At 60.0% G+C, this 21,773-nt stretch overlaps 1 protein-coding gene across 1 annotated transcript in view; it reads left to right on the top strand.

The window, feature by feature from the left end:
- The window catches only part of TMEM132C (transmembrane protein 132C), a 68,203-nt gene that overhangs the window by 30,299 nt on the left and 16,131 nt on the right, over positions 1-21,773 (top strand). Inside the window, exon 5 of the mRNA XM_090292369.1 lies at positions 15,646-15,829. Within this exon, the coding sequence (XP_090148495.1) occupies positions 15,646-15,829 (184 nt within the window). The remainder of the gene's footprint in view (positions 1-15,645; positions 15,830-21,773) is intronic.

Raw genomic sequence — 21,773 nt, 5'->3', positions numbered from 1 at the left:
CACTAAAAAGGGATGACCCTGGCTTCTGTATGCAGGAGGGGACTTCACCCAAAGGATTCTGCCGGGAAGGCGTAGAAAATGAAAAATGGAGACTCAGGCCGCAGCCGGGAACCCAGCCAAAGTCATACCTCACCACGTCCCACGGGGGCCGCCGCTCCACGAAGCGCTTCCCTGAAATCAGCTTTAAATTGTTCTGGTTTTCGAAAATTCACCTTCGTTTTTAGTAATAATATCTTTGGAAGTATGCATTTAAGGTACTTTTATTATTTCCTAACGTACATTACATTAAGTGCGAAACTCTGAGAGCTGTCTTAAATAATTACCCCTGGTGGTTAGAGCAAGGACGTCATTCATGCCCGTTCTTGTCACCACAGGAAGTACGGCCGAGGGGCCGCCTGGCGTGGGGGGCACCGTTCTGCCCAGGCGCCCCTCCACGTCCCCGGACGGCTCCTGGGCACGTACTGGGTGAACGGGGCCGCTCGGGTGGCTGGAACAGAGCACTGCCGGCTGGGGGGCCGCAGCGACGGAAGGGTGCTCCCTCCTAGTCCTGGAGGCTGGAAGCCCAAGGCCAAGGCGCTGGCAGGGTCGGTCGCTGGGGAGACCCTCCCCCCGGCCTCCGTGCTGTGTCCTCCCGAGACTTGGCCTCTGGGACCGTTGGGACAGAGCACACGGCCTGGTGTCTCCCCTCTTCTCTCAAGGACACCAGTCCTGTCACACGGCGCCCCCACGGTGAGGCCCCCACTTCACCTCAATGATTTCCTTCAAAGCTCTGCTCCCAATGCAGTCACATTGGGGTTCGGGCTTCCCTGTATGAATTTGGGGGCTTTGCTCCGACGTCCTGCACCGGCGCGCCTCGGGGAGAGCCTGGCCCCGAGTCCCTCTCGCTCGCTCTTAAGGGTTCTTGGGAAAGCCTGGTGGTGTCGTCTTCCTGGGGCGGCCCTTGCAGTGCTGATGGGCGTGCGGCCTGCTCCCCTGCCCCCTTGGCCCCGGGGCCGACCTCTGAGCTGTAATGAACACTCCAGAGCTCCCGGGGTCCGGATCAGCTGGGACGTCTCCTGAGATCATGCCTTTCCCCCGCACGCACGGTTTGCGCTCCCCCTCTCCCTTCCCATTTGTCCGGGAAGAGCTCCCTTTATGCATCACTGACACGTGGGTCCTCATGGCCGGGCTGGGCAGGTTCTCGGGGACGTGGGGCCTCTGCTTCCTCTCTCCCGCGGTGCCGGGCCTCTCCTGGGCACAGTTGGGGGTTGGAACTGGATAGGAAGACGGGCTTGTGGACAGCGCCCTCTACGGCACACCTCTCCCAGGAGCGCAGGGCGTCTGGGGCCCCGCGAGCCCCGGAGGAGAGCTCGCAGCGGGTCCCTGCACACGTCTCGCCTCGCCTGTCCTGTCTGCCCCCCTCCCGGGTGTCCCAGCAGCCTGACCTGGTAAGGGCGGGAGGGGGCAGCTGGGTCTCTGGGCCCCGGGGCTCCGTTATTCTTGCTTTGACGATCAATACGTCAGCTCCAGAGCTCTACGGTGTGTTGTCATTTGTCACCTGGCTAAGGCGCAGTTTCCCTTTCTGCTTTTATGTTTCTTTACTCTTTCCTTATTCATTTTTGTATGTGGGAGAGGGTAGGTAATATAGTCACATGGTTCTGAACTCAAAATGTGGACAAAACGACGCAGAGCTCTCCCCGCCGTCCGCTCCCCCAGCCCCGCCCTGAGGCCACCAGGTTTGCACGGGGACACAGACCTTCTGTCGCACGGGGCCCTCAAGCGGTTTGCGGCCTGAAACGTGCCAGAAGGCCGGGCTCCTTCTCTCTGGCGGCTCTCGGTGCCCAGAGGCTGGCTGTGCTCCCACCGTCCAAGAGGGGCACCAGCCCCAGGAGTCCCGATGGGCGGGTGGACGGGGGCGAGTGTTGTTGCCTTTGTCTGAAGATCAATGAGAAGCCTCGGAAATATTTCAGGCAGGACGGTGGCATGACCACATCTGCGTCAGCGATGCCCCTGGCAAATGTGTAGAACATGGGATGGGGGACGTGCCCCCCAGATACACGCAGCAAAGCAGACGGACGCAGCCCAGAGCAAGGACGGTGGGCACCCCTGTCTTCCTCCCCGAGTCTGCACAGACCAGGGACCTCGTCCCCACTCTCCTCTCACGCCCTCCTGCCGACGGGCACCGAGCATTTTAAAGGACAGCCACTAGGCCACACACTCGCGGGTTTTGTTCAGGAGAAACCACAGCGACAGCTATTTGAAAATTAAAAAAAAAAAAAAAGAAAAAGAATATGGCAAAGAGGTAGCCCCTGAGCCCAGAGAGATTATTCTAATAACTTTAAATGAGCCCTCAAGCCCCACTCACTGCTCTGCTCCAAGGTGCGGTGACAGGGACTCCGCGGGCTGTGCCACGAGCCTTTCTGGGGCGGCCTAATAGCGCTCGTCTTCCCGTCTTGCACGTCACATTAATTCTTCCTGAGTGGTCCTTATTATTCCTCCCTCGCCCCATCTTGGAGCTGTACTTTCTCACCAGCCGTGTGTGAACTAGGCAGCCAAGTGGCAAAGGTGTTTCGTCCATCCTGCCTGTGATTTTCCACCTCGGGAGGAGGTGCAGACGCCTCAGTTACGGGGACAGGTAAGTCCCCCGACTACGTGGGTGGCTCTCTGCCTGAGGGGGTCACTCCCCTGCCCCTGTTGGGGACCAGACAAAAGCAAGCCACTATCTGGGAACTGGAGGAGTCACCAGGGAGGTGTGCACAGGTCTGGACAGAATGGTCAGCTGCTGTGAAGGGCCACCCCCCCCCAATCAGTGACTTCTGTTTTGTTTCATGTGTGAGTTTGTGAGGTGTGTCCACCGTGCAGAGGCAGGAGGCCTAGACTCTTCCCAGTTTGTCACTGCCACCCCTGAAGATGCCGCTCTGTGGACAGAGGCCGAGATGGCTCGTCACCAGCGTAACTTCCAGCCCGTAAGGAGGGACAAGGGGGAAGCGGAGAGCCAGCCCTTGCCTTTGAAGCTACACGTGTCCCGTCCACTCCCAGCACATGGACAGGACGCATGTCCATGACCCCACCTAGCTGCAAGGGAAGCGGGGACGTATCATCGTTCATCCCAATGAGGCAGGTCCCAAGCTAGAAGGGCATGATGGAAGGAGACAGGCCCAGCGAGTAACCGCTGACCCAAGCAGGAATTTGAAAACGTTAGAGAATGAAGGTGAAAGGAAAACCAAGGTGGAGCCAGGAGACCAGGGAGAGGGAGCGCTCTGATCCAGAAGAGTGTTCAGTCACCAGACACCGGCGTCTGAGTCCCCGAGGTCCCTGGAGCCCAGTCGGGTGGGACGTCACCCCGACAGGGAGGAGAGGGCTCGAGGGCAGCGGGCAGCACCGGGCCGGGTTCCCAGACATTGCAAACATACGAGCAGGAACCAGGGGAGCAGAGGGGAGCCGGCCAGCGTGACGGGGGCTGCAGATGTGCGGTCGCTCTGCCTCCAGCAAGATCTGCTCTGCTCCCTGCAATGGTGACAGAAATGGCGTGGAAACCAGAGCCCCCTCTCCGCAGTGCAGCTTCTGCGTTGCTGGCAGCGCCGGGCTGTGTCTGCTTCTGGCCCTGGGCCACCAGGGAAAAGCTACCCCCAGTCCTCGGGCTTGTGGTCTATGCCGTGGGTCTGTTGTAGGACCAGCGGGGCCGACAGCAAGCCCATTGGAACCTCTGAGCGCTGTGGCTGCTGCTCAGTAAGGCGCACGAAGGGTCACTGTGTGATTCTTGTTCTCTGCAGCAGCCCTGCTAAGGATCGGTTAGGAGGGCTCCCCGCGCCAGCTCAGAGGCCCACCCCTGCCTGGGAACGTGCAGTGCCCGCTGCAGCCGGCGCCACCTCGGCTCCTTCCGTGTAGGAATTCCCACCCAGCTCAGTGACCCCTGAGTCTTACAAAACCCCAACGGGTAGGGAGAGAAGGACCTGCCACGTGAATTCAGCTCTGCGACTTACCTGCTGTGCCGCACTGGAGAAGATACTTAACCTCTCTGAGCCTCCACGTCCTTCCCTCTCACAGGGAGGACGGATCTCCCACCTCCTGTGGTCGCCCTCAAGAGCAAATGCGTTCTCACGCGTCACCTCCTCAGCCCTCAGTGGCCCTGGTGTTCCCGCGGAGGCCGCGGTTCTGTGCTGTGTGTCGGCAGCCCCTGACATGGTCCTCCCCCACCCTCCTCCTGGCCTCTCAGGTGGGTGAGACTGTCCCCAAGGCCAGACAGGGCGCAGGGGCCCGCCTCCCTGTACAGGCCCCTTTCCACAACAAAAATCAGGTCCGAGTGGGATTTTCACTCTTACAAACACAGATGTTAAAGCATGAAAGGGCTCTGAGATGGGGTAAGAGAACATGTGTGCCCCTCCCTCCACGGAGGGGGGTGTGTCCCTAAAGAATGCACATGGAAAGAGCAGAGGGTGCCCCTGAAGGAGTGAAGGGTCCAGGAATGGGGACGGGGTGGGGGATAAAAGCGCCATCTCGTCAGCTGGGGGGCACCAGGAACGGAGCCAGGGCCCGAGCTGCGGGTGCCGACGGCCGTGAGACGCGACGGGGGACTGGGAAAGTGAAGACGGCCCGCGCACAGCTGTTGAGGGTGATAAGATTCAGGGAGTTCCTTTCACTGTCTGTGAAAACGTGGTTGCACCGCGCTTGGGTGACTGTCTCGCTGTCTCCCGTCCGAGGAGGACTGCTTACACAGCTGCCTCAGACGGCGCCTGGGCTGCCTGGCGTCTTGTGCCAAAGTCACGGACGACAGGGAGAGAGAGCGTTCACCCCCGTCAGAGACCAACTTCAGATGCGCTGACGTGCGTCGGAGCCCCGGGCTCATCCTCCTTTGCTCCGTTTTGGTTTGAGGAGGGGAGGGAGGAGGAGGAAGGGGCTCTGGCCTCAGAAGGGGAAAATCCAAGAGAGCACGTAGCCCGGGGCCCATGCCGCTGGGTTCCCGTCTCCCTGTAAAGCCGCCCAGCACCGAAGAGGAGAGGGGATGGGAAAGGAAGAAAATGCAAAGTCGGGGACACACGCACACACACACCACGGGTGTCACACCGAAGAAAGACACGGGACTCGTTTGGACGTGTCCCTGGAGCTCAGCCATCGGGACGTGCTTTTGGCTGTCACATAACCAACCACCCTGAGCGCTTGCGTGGGCGTCACAGATCCTGCTGGGGGGTGGGGGGGGGGTGGGGGGAGGACGGCTTTGAAGAATGAGCCTTGGGTTTGACTTCCTTCCAGAATCTGGCGGGTTCCCCCCATGTTTTCATGCCTTTGCTGTCCTGGGGACTTTCCCAGAGGCTGCGGACTGACAGCAGGTGACATCAAGGTCAAAGGCCGCGCCGCTTCATGGCCGCCAGGACCCGGCTGCTTCTCTCTCACGGCGCTGCCACCTCCGGCACGTGGTCCCCTGCGTCTTGCTCACGAGATGGCATCTTACCTGTGTCCCAGGTGGGACACGTGGGGAGGGCCTGCAGCCAGTGCGACAGATGAAGGCTGGCCAGGTCTGTCGCTTCTGGTCGGAAAAGCGATCACTTTCTCGGAAGCTGTGACAAAGGACAGACAGCGAAGGAAGTTTCTCTCTGGCCTGCCCGTCCTTTCCGCCCACACACGTCCTTAGCCCTGTGCTATGGCATTATTGTTCATTATTCACGGAGGCATAAACTGGACCACCATTGTCTCTGCTACAGGACAATTTTCCAAGCAGTAGAAACACTGCTCACACCATGACCCGCTCACCGACATGAACGTGTGTCCGAAACGTTAGTTAACCAGTGATTAATGAGGGACCCTGAGAAAATGTTACAGCCATTCAGAGGAGGGTTTAGGAAGCAGAGACATATATAGGCCATGAAATGAATGTATACACGGATGAAAAAGTTTCCACTCGGATGGGGAGAGACAATTGTGCCTCCCTGGGCATAATTTATTTGCGTGTCTCCCGAGAAGAATTCTGTACGTGGCGACTGTTCTTCTGCGATGTGTTGAATTGTGAACTAAAGCCAACGTGACGAAGGGCACAAATGCTACAGAATCAGGTAGCAGGGATGAAGAGGGTTTTCTTTTTCTGTTTTTGTGCTTTTCCTTTTTGATTTCGATTTTCATCTTGTTTGCTTTTTACTTTTTCATGTTTTGTTTCTTTTTGTTTTTGTCTTGTTGTTCATTTATCTCTTGGAAAAATGTGCTCTAAACATGCGTGACTTCCCGTCGAAGACACGCAGCAGCCCCGTGGGCCACCTTGGTCCCGGCCGCGGGTGCTCTCACTGAGCGGCCTCCGAGGGGCCCCCGGCTGAGACCGGCCCTTCCTGGCGTCCCCCGGGCCTGTGGCACAGCAGAACCCGCTGAGTCCCCGTGTCTGCGAGGCTGGGGTCGGAGCCCTCTCTTCGGAACTCATTGGGGGGCGAAGGGGAGGGCGCTGCCCAGGGGGGCAGAGGCAGGCCCGCCGGGCGCAGTGCCGGGGACTCCGTGAACTGAAACCCCATCCGCAGCGGCACGTCCTCCTTGTTCCGTGGCCCCGTGTCTGAGTCCTTGTCCCTCAGGCGGGACTCACGTCTGCCTCCGTGAGTGGGCCGGTGACACGGGGCGCCCCGTCCGTGACCGGAAGTCCGTGCTGTGAATCAGCAGCCCCTGCAGCCCTCGGCACGCGCCCGTCCACTCTCTGTTTCTAGGAGTTCAACATTTTTTTTAAAGATCTGACATATAAGTGATGCCAGAGCATATATTTGTCTCCATCTGGCTGCGGTCACGTAGCACCACGTCCCCCAGGCTCACCCACGTTGTGGCAAGTGGCAGGACCCCTCCTTTTTGCGGCTGAAGAAGACCCCGTGGTGTGTGCCTGCAGGGCGCTTTTTGTATTCGTTCATCTGCCTGGACCTAGGCCCGCAGCCCCGTTCTTCCTGCCCCCATCACTGTCTGGGGAACGGCAGGCAAACTGAGATCCAGGGTGCACTGCCATTCACCCGCAAGGCCGCGGCCCCCGCTCGGCGAGGAACAGGAGTCTGGGACGCAGGGAGACGCGCCCTCCCCCCGGGCCGTGGCACTTGCCTCTCGGGCTGCCTGGACCCCTGGGCTGTGCTCCTGGGAGACTGTCCTGAGACAAAGCAGCCCACCCAGGGCCTGAACTGGCCAGGGGCCACCAGCTCACTCCTCAGCTCCCTGCTCGCTCCCCGCCCTCCTGAGCTGGCCGTGCGCCCATCTTGAGGCTACAGAAGCGAGTGGTGGCCTTCAGGTTTCACGCTCACAGCCTGTCGGAAGCCTGGAAGTGCCACCTTCCTCGCTGCAGACCTGGGACGCTTGGCGGTGACTTCCGGGGCCGTGGCAGTCTCCTGAGTGCCACTCGTGACCCCTGTCTTAGCTGCAGGCCATACATGCTGTTCCTATTGGGTCAGTATCTTGTCTTGAAATCGTCTTTATTTTCTACGGAAACAAAGTTATTTCAGGAGGAAGCGTTACATCATTCCCAACTATGAAAAACTCAGTACCAAATGGCACGAGTCAGCGGCAAACGTAAAAATAAATGCAATCACATTCTTGGCCCGAGGCCCACGGCTCTCGGCTCCCGTGCAGCCTCGTGATCCTGAGAGGCTGCCCCCCCCCCCCCCCGCCCCGCTCTGAACGCCCCGGGAGGGGCTCGTCACCATCCCCGTCCTCTGTCGGAACAGGAGGGTGCGCTGGAAACTGGAATGTAGGTCATGCCTCACAGCGAGCGAGCTGCCTGCCTCCTGCCTCCCGAGCCCGGGGAGTCCTGCTTAAAACCGCCTACAGCGCTACCTGCTGGGGGCCGCCCCTCTCGGGGAAGGCCAGGGGTCGGGGGGGTGCAGATGGCGGGCCGGCCCGGCGCCCACGGCCTCACCAAAGCCCCCCGTCAGCATGAGTCCTCTTCCTCTTCCTTAGCGCGCCTCTCCGCTCCGCCCGAGCTCCTCGGGACCTGCCCTTGACTTCGCGCTTTCCGGTTCGCCCGCCAGGAGTATCGCCCTTTCATTCCTACCTTCCAAGCCTCCCTCTTACGTGATGGTGAATTACCAGGTGCAGCCCCAGACCCTGGCCTGGGTGCCTGGCGACATTTTCCTGCCAAGTGGCATCCCCGCGGAAGAAACCGTATGAAAATGTCACCTGGCCACTGTCCCATTCCCACATGGAAATGGTGGATGGAGGAGGCTCCCGGGCGTCCCGACCTAAAGGAGAAAACGAGTAAAGGAACACTAACTGCATTTTCCGCCCAAAGAGCAGCGAAGGGACCTCCAGGCAGCTTGTTGGCTGTGCGTCCGGGGACCCCATCGTGGGGCTGACATCGGTCCTGCTCAGACGGACGTCTGAATTCCCAGCTGACAGATGAGCACTCTGGGGCTGGCAGCCCAGCCTCTCCAGTGCCCCCCGCCCAAGCTAGATAGGGCTCCTCTCCCACGGCGTCAGGGCGGCAGAGGCTGGCTTTCCCCCGGGCACGAAGCAGGAGCCTCTTTTCCTTCTTTTTAAACCACTTTCTTGGGGTCCCATTGGCGCGGGGAAATGTGTGTATTTACTGTGGGCAGCTCAGGGAGCTCAGGGTGAGTCTCTGACACTGTGGGACCGTCCCCCCCTGCAAGGCTGCTCCTGCCACTCAGCAAACCCGCGGGCAGCCGGGAGGGACACCGCGGCCACTCTGGGGACCCTGATTTCTTGACGCCAGTGCCCGCCGATATGGGGACGCGTGTGCCAGCACCCGCTGCTGACATTGCAATCTGGTGCCCGCTCCCTGGACAGCAGATCGGTGACAGGGAGTCTGAAGCCCACGCCCCGTGGGCCCCTGTGAGGGAGCGTCGCCCACGGTCTGCTTGCCTCGACACACAGGCATGTCTCACAGCGTCGTCTCTGACAGACGGGGAACACCTGGGCGAAGCCACCCGGGCGCGTCCCTTCCACGGACTCTTAGCCATTTCAAATGAGTTATAGCTGGAGCCACCGGTCTGGAAAGTTCTCTAAGAAATATTGCTAAGTGGAACACGCCAGGGGCCCGGCGGTGTGCGCGGCACCCTCACACCTGAGGGTGAAATATGAAGCGATGGGGCGGCATCCAATTTCATGGGTGAGCCCGGAGGCCACCGTGCGCAGCGGAACACGGCAGACGCGGTCCCCGGAACTGTCGGGTTCCTGGAGGCAGGAAGCACAACAGATGTGGGTGCCGGGGCTGGGGGAGGGGCGCCCTGTTCGGAGGGGACGCAGGGTGGGTTTTCGCAGGAGGAAGGCGCCCTGGAGAAGGGCAGTGGGGGAGGCCGCCTGGACTGTGCTTAATGCCGCCCAGCCGTGCGCTTCCGAGACGGTCGGTTCCGTATTACGTGCATTTTACCATAATTAAAATAAAACCACGGAACGTGTCTGTAACTGGGCAGCCGACCTCAGGGAGGCGATGCAGTGGGAGGGGGTGTGAGAAACCAAGCGCCAGGTTCGGGAGAGAGACTTCGTTTTTACCGCGTGCTTTCCCGTAGCGTTGGGGCTTTGCTACTGTGCGCGCTGCGTGACAAAGTGTCTTTTTCAAGCGTCCAAAAATGGCAAATAACGACAAAAACCAAATACACTGTAACAGTGTATCTTATCAACATACCGTGACTGCGTGCGCATGTGTCATTCATATCACAGGCTTGTGCTGGGCGTTGTTTATCCCGTGTCTGTGCTAAGGACCTGTCAGCGGGGTGTATTTAGCAATCTCCGACCCAGTTTGCACGACCAGACTCCGGCTCTGCCGGGGTTGGAGGGACCGTCGCCTGCAGGGAGAGGCGGGCCTGCGCTGGTGCTTCCCCGCCGCTCCGTAAGCAAAGCAGACCGCCCGCCGCCATCTCCCCTTACATGTCCCTCCGGGAGGTGCGAGGCTTCCCCTGGGCGCCTTCCCGGGGCCCCTCCCCCCTTTCTTTTTCTTCTCTCATGGCAAGAAAATTGTGGCGAATATGAAACAGAGCTGGCCTGAAGGCAGGCGACCCTGAGCAGGAAGACAGGCCCGGCAGCGCGACAGCTGTGCGCGCCCCGCCCCCGCCCGCCTCCGCCCTGAGGGTGTCTCTGCGGCACCTTTGGGTCCCGTCCCGTGGCCTGTCCACAGCACCGGTGAACTTGGCCCCCTCAGAGAGTCCAGGCAGCCGCTTGCCTCCTGGGGGCACAGAGGTGCAGTGCAGGGACCTGGGGACCCGAGTCCAAGCCTCTGCCCCTCATTTCAGCCCCAGGCAACCCCACAGGTACTTGACCCCTCGCAGGGGACCGAGAACGGAGGGGGCGTTTCTCCAGCACGCGTCTCACGGTGGCGGCGTCCGCCGTGGACACCGGCAACAGGGACCGCCGCTGGCCAAACAGACCTCAGAAGCAGCACTCCCCAAGTCTCCCGTGCGGTGGCCTTGTTGGCATGGTGCCCACGGGGACACCCCGTCACCGAGTCTCCTTCTTTAGGGACCGTTTAGCATCTGGGTCCCAGCCGTCCCATTTGTCATCATCAGACAGTGAGAGGTCTGGGCCCCGGGGGGCTCTGGGGACCAAGTGTGTTCTTGTCACGAACCTGGCTCTGCAGTGGGGCTCGCTGAGGTGACAGTCATCGCGCCTCTGAAATTCTTCCCTTCCCTGCAGGAAGCCAGCTCTCCCTCCCCCATCTCCCCCTTCTCCCCCTCCCCCTCCCTCCCTTGTCTCCCCCTCCCCCCCTCTCCCCTTCCCCCTCCTCCCTCCTGTCTTCCTCCTTCTCTCTCTTCAAATTAAGCCGCGCGAGAGCTCTCTGCCCTCCGCTGAGCGGGAAGCCTGGTGCTTTTCATTTTCGAGCCAATTCCATGAGGGATGTGACATCCCTGTCCCTTCCCAGCCCTCAGCGCAGAGACAGCACCCCCCCGCCGGCCGCGGAATTCAGGTTCCCACCTGGATGCGTCTGACGCCTGCGCGGGGGCTGGAGCGGCCCAGAGCTGGGCTCAGGTGGGGGCTTACACACCCCGCCTCGCGCGTCCGGGTGAGCCCAGCAGGACGGTGCCGCAGGGTGGCCGTGCGGCCCGGGGAGCGCGGGGCACGAGTCCGCAGCGCACGCGCCCTGGATCCGGGCCCGCGTCCCCTCCCCCGCCTCAGCTGCGAGGATGGGGACCAGCTGCGGCGCTGGGTGCAAGCCGCTCCCCACGCCCCCGCCCTGCACCCGGGGTGGCCGGGTTCCCAGCTCTCCGCGGTGTTGCAGGCCGGCCCCCAGGACTGGGTCGCCAGGGAGGGTGCGGGGCTCCTGTTGCTCCCCCGTAGGAGCCCCCAGGGCAGGAAACAAGGGGACAAAGGAATCCAGCCCGTGAGGTTCTGCCCCCCTCTCCAGGCTCCGGCCCGTGCGTCTCTGGGACCGACCGTCCTTGTGTGCGAGGAGTAGCCCTGAGCCCCCTGCGCAGTCCTGCACAGGTGCCCGGCAGGGCCCCCTCGACCCGGGAGGACAGGTGTGAGGAGGTGCACCTAGGAGCCACGTTCCAGCCGCCGTCTCTGGGAGAGGTGCTTCGTGTGTCCTGTCCATCACTGACACCGTCACCATCACTACCCTCGTGGATCTGTCCCCTGTTAGTGACCCACCCCCTATCCTGGCCCCAAAGTGCTTGGACCAGAACCAAAGCTCCCCGAGAAGCAGGCTCCTTGTTCCTTGAAAGAGGGGCTTGTGGCCGGGCAAAGGCACGTTGCCGGAGACCTCCTGGTGCCACCCCGGACAAAGGACCCCCGAAACATGTCAGCCCTCGAGGGCCCGGCACCGAGGCAGTTTTCCACGAGGACGGTTCCCCGCTGCAGGCTGGGCACAGCCCCTTCCGGCACGCTCCGCGCGGCGTCCGGGCGCGCACCTGAAGGAGTTCGCTCCAAGATGAAATTGCGGCCTCCAAACGGGTCTCTGAGCGGGCCCCGCTCATTCCGGGGCCTTCACTCTCTCTTCGGGTGGCTTGGGGGACACCTAAAATGGCTTTTTCTGATTGGAGACCCCCTGGGCCCCTGGCTACACAGTTCCAGCTGCAGTGCCGTTGATGTGACAGATCTCCCCGCTCCTCGTGGTGGCTGCTTGGGGGACCAGATGCGACGCCGGCCGCCTCCTTCCCGTCTGCCCAGGACAGCGAGGGCGGCTGGCTGTCCGTGTCCCGCTCCGATGGCGTCACACGGTCAGCGAGGTGCTCCTGGAGAGCAGCGGAGCGGGGGGACGGTCTTCTGGTCCTCGGTTTGTGTTTCCATCCATGACGTGCTTTCCTGATCCCGATGCCCCCGCTGGGTCTGCTGGTGGCTCACAGGGGACACGTTTGTTCCTGCTCTGCCTGCCTTTCAGGCGCAGCCCGCACTCCCTGGGCTTAGGACACAGGAAGGGTTCTTTTAAGATGCAAGAGTTAGATGTGCTTCCAGGTCCCTGGAGGGAGGTGGGGACAGCTTGTGAAGGCCCCGCCTCCTGTAGCACAGATGGGGGTGTGGAGTCAGGGCCCCTGTGTCCTGAGTCCCTGTGGAGCACCCAGAGGATCCCGGCGCTCACCACATTGTCCTCCTTTTACAAAAGGAGGAACTGATGTTAGGAAGGGCCAAGGGGACCCACTGCGTCAGCCAGGGTTGCTGGTGGCAAAGCAAGAGAAGCTGAGTCTGGGTAACGGGAGCCCAAGACGTGACCCGGGGGAGGAGGTCACGGGATCGCAGGAGGCCGAAGGAGGGACTTGCGGGGCACGGTGGGAACCAGTGACGTCCCCTCCTAGTGGCAGCCTGTGACCGGCTGTGGCCAGGGAGCATTCACTTCTGCATCCCTCGTACCCACCGTGAGATGGCCGATGGTGCTCTTGGCGATCCCCGACCTTCCGGCTGCCAGGTGGGGTCCCCGGGAGGACCTGAAGACGCCGTCCCCAGACATATGTGTGTGTCCTTTGCGTCATGAAATAAACAGGAAGCAGGAAGGATAGAACCAACCTGGGCCCGATGGTTCTGCCCCCCAGAGCAGCTTCCCCTTACCAGGTTGGTTTCCCTGTTTTGTTAGGGAGAGGGGGGCGCTTTGGAGTTGAAACCCCTCACATGCTGCCGTGCGGGGGAGGGGAGCCCTCCTGGCTTCTGAACACAGCCCCAGACTCCCTCCGCTCACCGAATACAGCCTGAGAGCTGAGAGGCCTGGCAGGTCTAGACTTTATTGTGGCTATTGGCAGAATTTATTTGCTTTTGAGTAAGAGCCTTTTTAAAGCCACTTTGGACGAAGTTTTTTTTACTGCAATAACTCTGCACTATTGATTCAGCGCACGGTGGTCCCGGGCGGTTCTCCACTGTTGCGGAGGGGCTTACACTCCCCCCTTCGCTACTCCGACGGCACCACAAGCCCCCTGCAGGCTGGCACGGGGCGCTCCGGGTCCCTCCGAGCAAAGCCTCCAGTTGGCTCAGGGAGCCGGGAGGGCAGGGGCCGCCGCCGGAACTGCAGACACGCTTCTCTTCTCAGTCCCCATCTGCCAGCATAGTGCGCCCGTTGTCCCGCGGCGGCGTGCCTGCCAGGGACAGCTGTCAAGTGACAGCCCCGAATGAGTCCCAGTTCACAGTGGATGGCGCAGGATCGGCCTCTCTCCCGGGGCTCGTCGGCAGGAGCTCCTGGACCCGCCCCAGGGGGACATGGTTAGAGGTGGCTTTAGGGAGCCAGACCGACAGCCCCGGAGAACCAAGCTGGTCCCGGCCTGCCCGAGACAAGAAGCGTGAAGGCTGTGGACGTTGGCTGGCACCAGGCTCCGGTCTCAGGGCAGGAGACGCGTTCACTCGTTGATTTCATCCTGTGTCGACTCTGAGAAAGGGGGGAGGGGGTACCCCCACTGCACACATCGGGGGAAGGAGGCAGATGGTCCGGACGCTCCTCCCTCACGTCCCAAGGTCACCTGTCCTCTCCCTCGGGGCGCACCCAGCACCCTGTCAGTCACGGCTCCCTGGCCGCACGCCTGGCCCGGAGGACGTAAGGAGGGTGCCTGCGTCCCAGTGCTCGGTCAGTGAGGTGGCTGCCTGTCACCTCCTGCTCCAGCCGCTGAGCAGAGCTGAGGTGACAGGTGAGGGAGGGGCGCTCTGCTGGGTGAGGAAGCCCCGCAGCCTGAGTGGGCGTGTGAGTACCGGCTCACGCCCCCGGCAAAGGAAAGGGCTTCTCCGCCACGCAGCACACGCGTGGGGCACGGTTTTTAAGTGCATGCGGCGTCTCTTTCCTTACATGCTGCGGAGAAGGCCCTACACTCCCCTGGAACCGCGTGGCCTGCCCGGCGGGTGCCAGCTGAGACGTGGTGCCCGCTGACCCGCCACCCGCGACCTCACCCAGCCCCTAAGTGAGTGTTGAGGCTTCCCGGCCTGGCTGCACACCCCGCTGTGCGTGGGGACGCTCTCCCTCCCCGTTTCCACCAGCATCGGTCCTTTTGAATCAGCAGATCCATCCAGAAAGCTGCTTCGGGGGCCCCGTCTCTGACCTGCTGAACAGACTGGCATGTTGTTTCTGCAGAGGCTCCCGTTGTCACTGCTGCAGGCTGCCCGTCACCTGACACAGTTACTCAGCCGGAGGCAGAGCGCCGGCGGGCGGGCGGGGCCGGCCCCACGACACCATTTACAGAACAGGCAGCGGCTCCCGAGCCCCGCCCCGGGGGGCTCCTGGGCATCTCGGGGCTTCGTGACGGGCCACCAGCTGCCACAGAGGAGGACGCCGAGAGCCCCGGGCCGGGCGTGGGGACAGGCTGCCGTCGCTTGCCCCGGCTGCCCCCCAGCTGTGTGGCCGTGAGCAGGCCATGACCCTTTCTGGGCCCGAATTCCATCATCTAAAAAGCAAGAGATGTTTGGATTGTTGGTCGCAGAGTCACAGAACTGCTGGGGACAGCTTGCTAGGAGCACATATATGTGGCCCACCTGACCCTGAGGGCACGGGTCCGAATTCTTCATTGTAGACCACGGAGTCCCTTTGGCTCTGAGCCCCTCCAAACAGAAGAGGTTTCATTAAAGGACACTGGGCAGCTGCATGGGACGCACTGACTCTGCGGCCGGGGACATGGCATCGGGGACAAACCGGACCAGACACACGGCCAGCTCCGCAGTGCCATTGCTTGGGGCTGGTGTGAGCACCGGGGGGTTGGGGCGCATGACACGCCACCAGAGCTGCCTCAGAAGGACCGGGAGACCCTGACTCCCTCCCCGGCTTCTGCTCCGTGACCCACGCGGCCCCCTGAGTCGCCCAGGAGCGGCTGGGACCGCGGGGACTCTGCCGTAAGCCTGACTCAGCTGCCAGGCAGCCGGGACCTGCCGTTTGTGCTCCGAGCCTCCGCAGGGTGAGCGCGGGAGGGAGCTGCCTGGAGCCCCGACCTCGCTTAACGAGACTGAGCTTACAGGTGTCCCCTGAGCTCAGAGGCCACCCGGGCTCGCACGCCGAGGGAGAAACAAGCAGAGCTGGCTCCTTGTCCAAGGAGCCGGGCCCCGTCCGTTCGGGAGGATCCTCTGTGCATCCGCCTCTTGGAGCTCCATGCTGAGGACCCTTTGCCCAGGTCCCTGATCGTGGGTGCTGCTCCATCCCCGCGCCCCAGCCCCTGTCTTGCCGTTGGTGCCCTGTTGTAGGAGGTGCTGTCCCTGAAAGGCGTGCTCTGTGTCCTTATATCCTGGTTCCAGGGGTGACCAGCAGGGCCAGAGGGAGAGAAGGGTGCTCCCCTGAACAGAGTCGGCTTAAAGCTCCTCTCTCTCGCCCTCTTGCAGAAGCAGCGGCCTGGCCCACAAGGTGGTGCAGATGAACTTCGAGATCGCGGGCTTCAGCAGCCTCTCGGGGACGCAGCCCATCACCTGGCAGCTGGAGTACCCACGGAAGGGAACCACGGACGTTGCCGTGTCTGAGATCTTCGTCAGCCAGAAGGACCTGGCGGCCATCGTCCCCTTAGCCACGGTAGGACTCGGGGAAGGGGGCGGGGCCTGGGGGCGCCTGCGCTCGGGGGGCTGCGTCCTCGTGTCTGGGCGTCGTTCCCCAGGATGTCTGCTGCGCTTGTTTTGGGGGGAGTTGGCGTGGAAATGCCTCCATTTTCCCCTGGCCCTGCAAGGCGCTGCCATCCATGCGCCCGGCCTTCCTCAGCTTCGGGTTATTTCGCACCAGCTTTGTGCCCTTTGCCGTGGCTCCTGCCAAGCTTATTATTCGCTTACTTTTTCTTCTCTAAGTCCCTCCCAGTTCTTTTCTATAAGGAAACGAGGTTACCAGGTATGACAGTCAGGAGAGGCACGCGCTTGCTGCTGTAACAAACAGCCTCCAAATCTCAGATGCCCGATGCAATAGTTACTCTTGCTTATACGACGTGGCTTAGTGGGTGGGGACCCTGCTCCATGCAGCCACCTAGAGCCCCGCACCGATGGGTTCATCATCATCACCATCCTGTAGCTCTAACATCAGCCACCTTCTTGGTCTCCGTGACAGAGAAAAAAGCGGGTGTAGCGTCATGGGCAAAGTCTTCTAAACAGCGGCCTGGAAATGACATGGGCCACTGTCCCACATCTACCTTGTTGGTCAGAAGGAACCCCAGAGCGCATCTGATTTCAGGAGCACTGGGAAGTGGGGAGCAGGAGAAGAGCTGAACGAATCCCAGGGTCTCTGCCTCACTATATAATCAGTCCACCTGCCACTGGGACGGCTAGCACACAACACAAACACCGTGTACACAGATGCGTCACAAATGTCTGGCTAGACCCACGGAGCTGGCAATGAACAAGGAAGAAGGGGAATGGTACGAGGCCACGGTCACTGGCCCACAGCTGCCGCGCCCAGGGACGGGTCCCCGGGGCCCTTCCTACATCTGTGCAGAAGATAAAGGCGCCCCGCTGGGAGACACGACAGGATGCAATTTCAGAGGGGCGTGAGAGTGTTCCGACGTGTGGGTGCAGCCGCCTCTGCCAGAATTCTCTGCCACAGACGTGGCGCCTGTGTGGATCTTCTGAACCTCACGCGCAGCTTTGGAAGAAGCGGCCGTCACTCCGCCGCCAGCTCTAGGGGTCTATCCCTCCTGCCACAGGGACTGCTTTGGGCAGATGACGCAACCCAGGGAGAGCACTGAGTGGCAATGGGACCTTTGCTGGGCTTTCCAGCCAGGAGCCAGGTGCACTCCCTGGGCTAGAAGCTGGAAGCAGGTGGCAGGGGCACTGGCAGGCACATGGCCACCATGAGGAGACTGAGCGTGAAGCCAGGAGAGGGAGTGAGACGGGTCCTGGTGACAGCTGTCCAGGAAGCCGGTACCAACCCTGGACTCGGACTCACAGCAGCCGGTGAATTCTCGCTGTGCTGAGGCCCGTTCCGGTCAGGGTTTCTGTCACACGGGACCTCTGGATTGCTAAGTGCTCCCAAGGGACATGCCCTGTGTTCCCTCCGTCTCTCCTGCCGAGAACCCACCACGATTGTCCCTGAAAAGAAGACACAGTCACGGGAGTTGTCTCTGTTCCCTGCGTCACAAACACGCACGGGGAAGGGAGTGGGCAGGGCGCTGTGTGGGCCGGCGCCCACGTTGGGTGTTCCTACCAGCGGCACCTGGGGCTGCTTTCCCGCCTCCTTCGCTGGTGCCGAAGTCTGAGAAGTGGGGGGCCGGGGGGGGCGGAATGTGCACTAAGAGGCCGTGGCCCCCCAGAGACCGCGGTGGCCGCGTGCCAGGCTGTGCGTGACGGATGCCTCGCCGTTGCTGTGGGCTCCGCGGGGACGCCTGCCGCCGTGGCCTCCAGGTCCCAGGACAGCAGCGCGGGCACTTCCACGTGCCGGGGGCCTCTCCTCCGACAGGGGTTGAAGAATATCGTTTTTAAGGAGACAATGGAAAAATAATGTTATTGTTTTTCAGAAGCGCCCTCCTGGGCTCCCCGGGCTCCTTCTCCACGCCGCACGTCTCGTTCATAGCTCTCCGGGCGCGTTTCGAGGATGGCTTTGATGGTCTCGGGCGATTGAAGACGTTTGCTTGCTGAAAAATAAGTGCACAAGCAGAATAAGTGTGTCCTTGTCACAGCTAAAGATTAACTTGGGGATTAAATTCTAAAATAACAACCCTTACTCTGACTAGCAGGCACAGACCCAGATTTCTGTCTCCAAAGCGAGCCTGGGACGCGCCTGCAGCTGCCGGGACTCAGTGGGGGCGTTTTCAGGGGGGCACATTCCTCGTGCGCTGAGTGACGCCTGGCCCCCTGCCTGCCCCAAGGCCAGGGACCAGACGGTGTGAGCGTCCTCAGTCACCAGCATCGCGATCGTCACCGTCAGGACGTGGGGAAGGCAGCAGCGGACGGACTGAGGGCCCAGGGCGCCCCCACGTTCCTGCGCTCCAACAGTTTGCTCACTTTGCTCAGAAAACACAAGCCAGGCTCTCATTTTACAGACCAGGCCCTCACCGGAGGCGGGGGGGAGACGGAGAACAGAGGCGTAAGGCGGAGACAGCTCGTCAGACAGCAGGCGCAGCGCCCCTGGGGCGGCTTGTGAATCTGGGCCACCGCAGAAGCAGGCCGGGAACGACGGGCGCGTGCGCTCTTCCGAGGGAGGGAGTTGGGTTATTTCTGATCCGTTCCCAGGAGTGGGGTCGCTGGGTCATAAGGCATTTCCATTTGTAATTTCTTGAGGTGTCTCCGTCCTGCTCCCCGCAGTGGCTGCCCCAGTCTGCATTCCCCCCAGCAGTGCACCGGGGTCCCCTTTCCCCGCATCCTCGCCGGCACGTGTGGTTTGTGGATTTACTGATGGTGGCCATTCTGACCGGTGTGAGGTGGCATCTCACTGTGGCTTTTATTTGCATCTCTGATTATGCTTCTTAGTCCCTGCACCATTTCCCCATTTCTCCCCCTCCCCCCTCCCAGCTGATAACCCTCCCAATGATGCCCACACCTATGAGTCTGTTCCCGTTCTGGTTTGCTTAGTTGGATTTAGTTTTTATTTTTTAGATTCAGGTGTTGATAGTTGTGAGTTTGTTGTCATTTTAGTGTTCATAGTGTTGATCCTCTTTTTCTTAAATAAGTCCCTTTGACATTTCATACAATAATGGCTTGGTGATGATGAGCTCCTTTAGCTTCACCTTGTCTGAGAAGCAGTTCATCTGCCCTTCCATCCAAATGATAGCTTTGCTGGATAGAGGAATCCTGGTTGTGGGTCCTTGCTTTTCATCACATTGAATACTGCTTGCCAGTCCCTTCTTACCTGCAAAGTGTCCTCTGAGAAATCAGCTGATAGTCTTATAGGCACCCCTTTGTAGGTGACTCTCTGCTTTTCTCTTGGTGCTTTTAAGATTCTCTCTTTATCTTGAACCTTTGGCATTTTAATTATGATGCATCTTGGTGCAGTCCTCCTTGGGTCTAGCTTGTTTGGGACTCTGTGCTTCCTGGCTTTGTATGTCTATTTCCTTTGCCAAATTTGGGAAATTTCCCTTCATATTTTTTTACATAAGCTTTCAATTTCTTGCTCTTCTTCTTCTCTGTCTGGCACCCCTATGGTTCAGATGTTGGCACATTTAAAGTTGTCCCAGAGGTTCCTAAGCTTCTCCTCATTTTTTTCAACTCTTGTTTCCCCATTTTGTACTGGTTGACTTTTTTTCTTCCTTATGTTCCAAATCATTGATTTTAACCCCAGTTTCCTTCCCTTCAGCAATGGTTTTGTATGGATTTTCCTTCTTTTCATTCGGCATAGCCTTCACTTCTTCTCTTATGTGTTTGCTGTATTCAAGCATATCTGTCAAGCCTGTGAGCATCTTTATCACCAGTGTTTTGAACTCTGCATCTGTTAGGTTGGCTATCTCCTCATCACTTAGTTCTCTCACTGGAACCTTGATCTGTTCCCCCTTTTGGGCCATACTTCTCTGTCCCCTCCTGTGTTTGTTTGCCCCTGTGTCTTAGGCAGAGCTGTCGCACCTGTTACGTTTAAGGGGCAGAGCCTTAGGTATTCATCAGTACAGGGAGACCTGTTTCACCACGTTGTGGCACTGTGTGTGGGAGGGGTCTGAGAGGGAACAATGCCATTTGCTCAGCACTTGCCCCTTTTCCAGGCACTTCTCCCACTTTTCTATGGGACTGGCACCCCTCTAGCTGCTGCCCTGGCCGTCGTTCCCAGAGTGGGTGGGTCTGCGGATGTTCTAGGACCATGGGGCCCTTTAAACAAGCGGACTCTGCTGAGAGACTGATAGTTTCTGCCTCCACCCCCACCTCCCCTGGTCTGCACAGTCAGAGGTAATGAGGCTTGACTTTCCCCGGCGCTGGGACCAGGAGCTGTGCGGTCTGGTCTGGGGCTGGGATCGCTCCCCAGGTGTCCCTCCCAACTTTTTAAAACATGTGACTGCGCTTTCTGCCAGCCTGCCACTGCCACCGCTCCTGCCACCACCACACCGCAACCTCTCTGCCCCAGCTCCGCCCCTCCTACCTGTCTGGATGAGTATTTCTTCTTATATCTTTGTTTGTTGGACTTCCCTGCAGCTCGATGTTCTGGAACTTCTGGTTGTCTCTAGTTCTGAGGTAGTTGTGTTCCTTCTTAGTTGTGGAGAGACGTGGGGTGTCTGTCTACGCCTCCATCTTGGCCGGAAGTGAATTCTGTCTTTATGGTGGAATTTATTACTTACTCCTTCATGTGACCTACCACACCTCACCCCCCAAAATCATGATCTGTAAGTAATATTCCTAAGATGATAAGGAAAAGCTAAGGACAGACGTCAAGCTAAGCACAGTAGCAGCTTGAGTATGGAATGACCTCTGAGGTCATTCACGGAACAAATGTTTGTTGACGCCCGCACTGTGCCGGGTGAATGCTAACCTGCTCCGTGAGTCCACATGCCCTTCATTCATGAAATCGAATAGTGAACGAGCCAGGCTGCGTTTGGAAACCAGTCTTCTTGGGCTCAGGAGGGAGGCCGAGAAAGTCTCCGTGTGCGGCGTCCTTCGTGACCCCGGTGCCCCGAGGGCAGGTTCTGGGGCACCACCTGCCCAAGCATCATCTATTTCTTCATCCCCCTTCCTTCCCCCCAAAGCCCAGGCCTCAGCAGCACACCAGGGACGTGGACCCTGCTCTGACGTGCCAGGCTCTGAAGTCACTGTCAGGAGGGGCTTCCGATTCACGGTGTCCCTTAACTTCCTTCTGGGGGGCCCTTGAAAAGGTGGGGTTTATTAGAAACCCAGGAGAGGAGCGTATTTAGTTCCCTTTCTGGCGCACAGTCAGACAGAGTGCAGGCCCCAGATGGGTGGCCAGTGACCCGGAGCCAGCGCACCCATCCCCCGCTGTGATCAGACCTAAAATCCACTCGCAGGCGTGTTCCTGGTGTTCTCTCAGACACAGGCATGCGGCCCGTTAGGAGGTGCTGAGTGACACGTGTTCTAAGGCCCCGTACCATGTCCTGTGATGGGAAGGAAAACTCATTTTCGAATGTGCTCACACCCCCTGCCGGGCCAGAGCCCGAGTCCCCTGTCCGCACGGGGAAGTCTTGAAAGTAAAAATGGAAGGGAATTGTTAATGGGGCGTCATTGTCGAGTGCCCTAGGTGGGTGCAGGGCTGCGTGAGAATCAATCTCGGTGTTTTGCTTTATAAGTTAATGCGAGGATGCAGAGAGGGAATGAGATTTCTCTTCCTGGCCTCCATCTGGGGGTTGTCACGGCGTTTACAAAGGTCAGAACCAGCAAATCCATTTGTTCTATTGAGAAATGTTCCTTTTGTCCCCCACACAGGCCTGTGAGGGAGCCCCAGGTTTCGCTCCAAGGGCCACCTGCTAGCAGGGCCCCCTGAACCCTGGAAGCAGATCTCCATTAACTGAAAGCGCCCATGACAGCCTGGCAGCTCAGGGTGGCAGCAAAGTCAGGAGAGTCGCTGACCGTGTGGGGGTCTGGTTCTGAGTCCAGAGAGGACTTCTCAGCAG

Source organism: Furipterus horrens, unplaced genomic scaffold (assembly GCF_987537825.1).
Source record: "Furipterus horrens unplaced genomic scaffold, mFurHor1.1.pri manual_scaffold_11, whole genome shotgun sequence".
Classification (NCBI taxonomy): domain Eukaryota; kingdom Metazoa; phylum Chordata; class Mammalia; order Chiroptera; family Furipteridae; genus Furipterus; species Furipterus horrens.
Note: the sequence above shows the minus strand (reverse complement) of the source record. Positions and strands in the feature narration are given on the sequence as shown.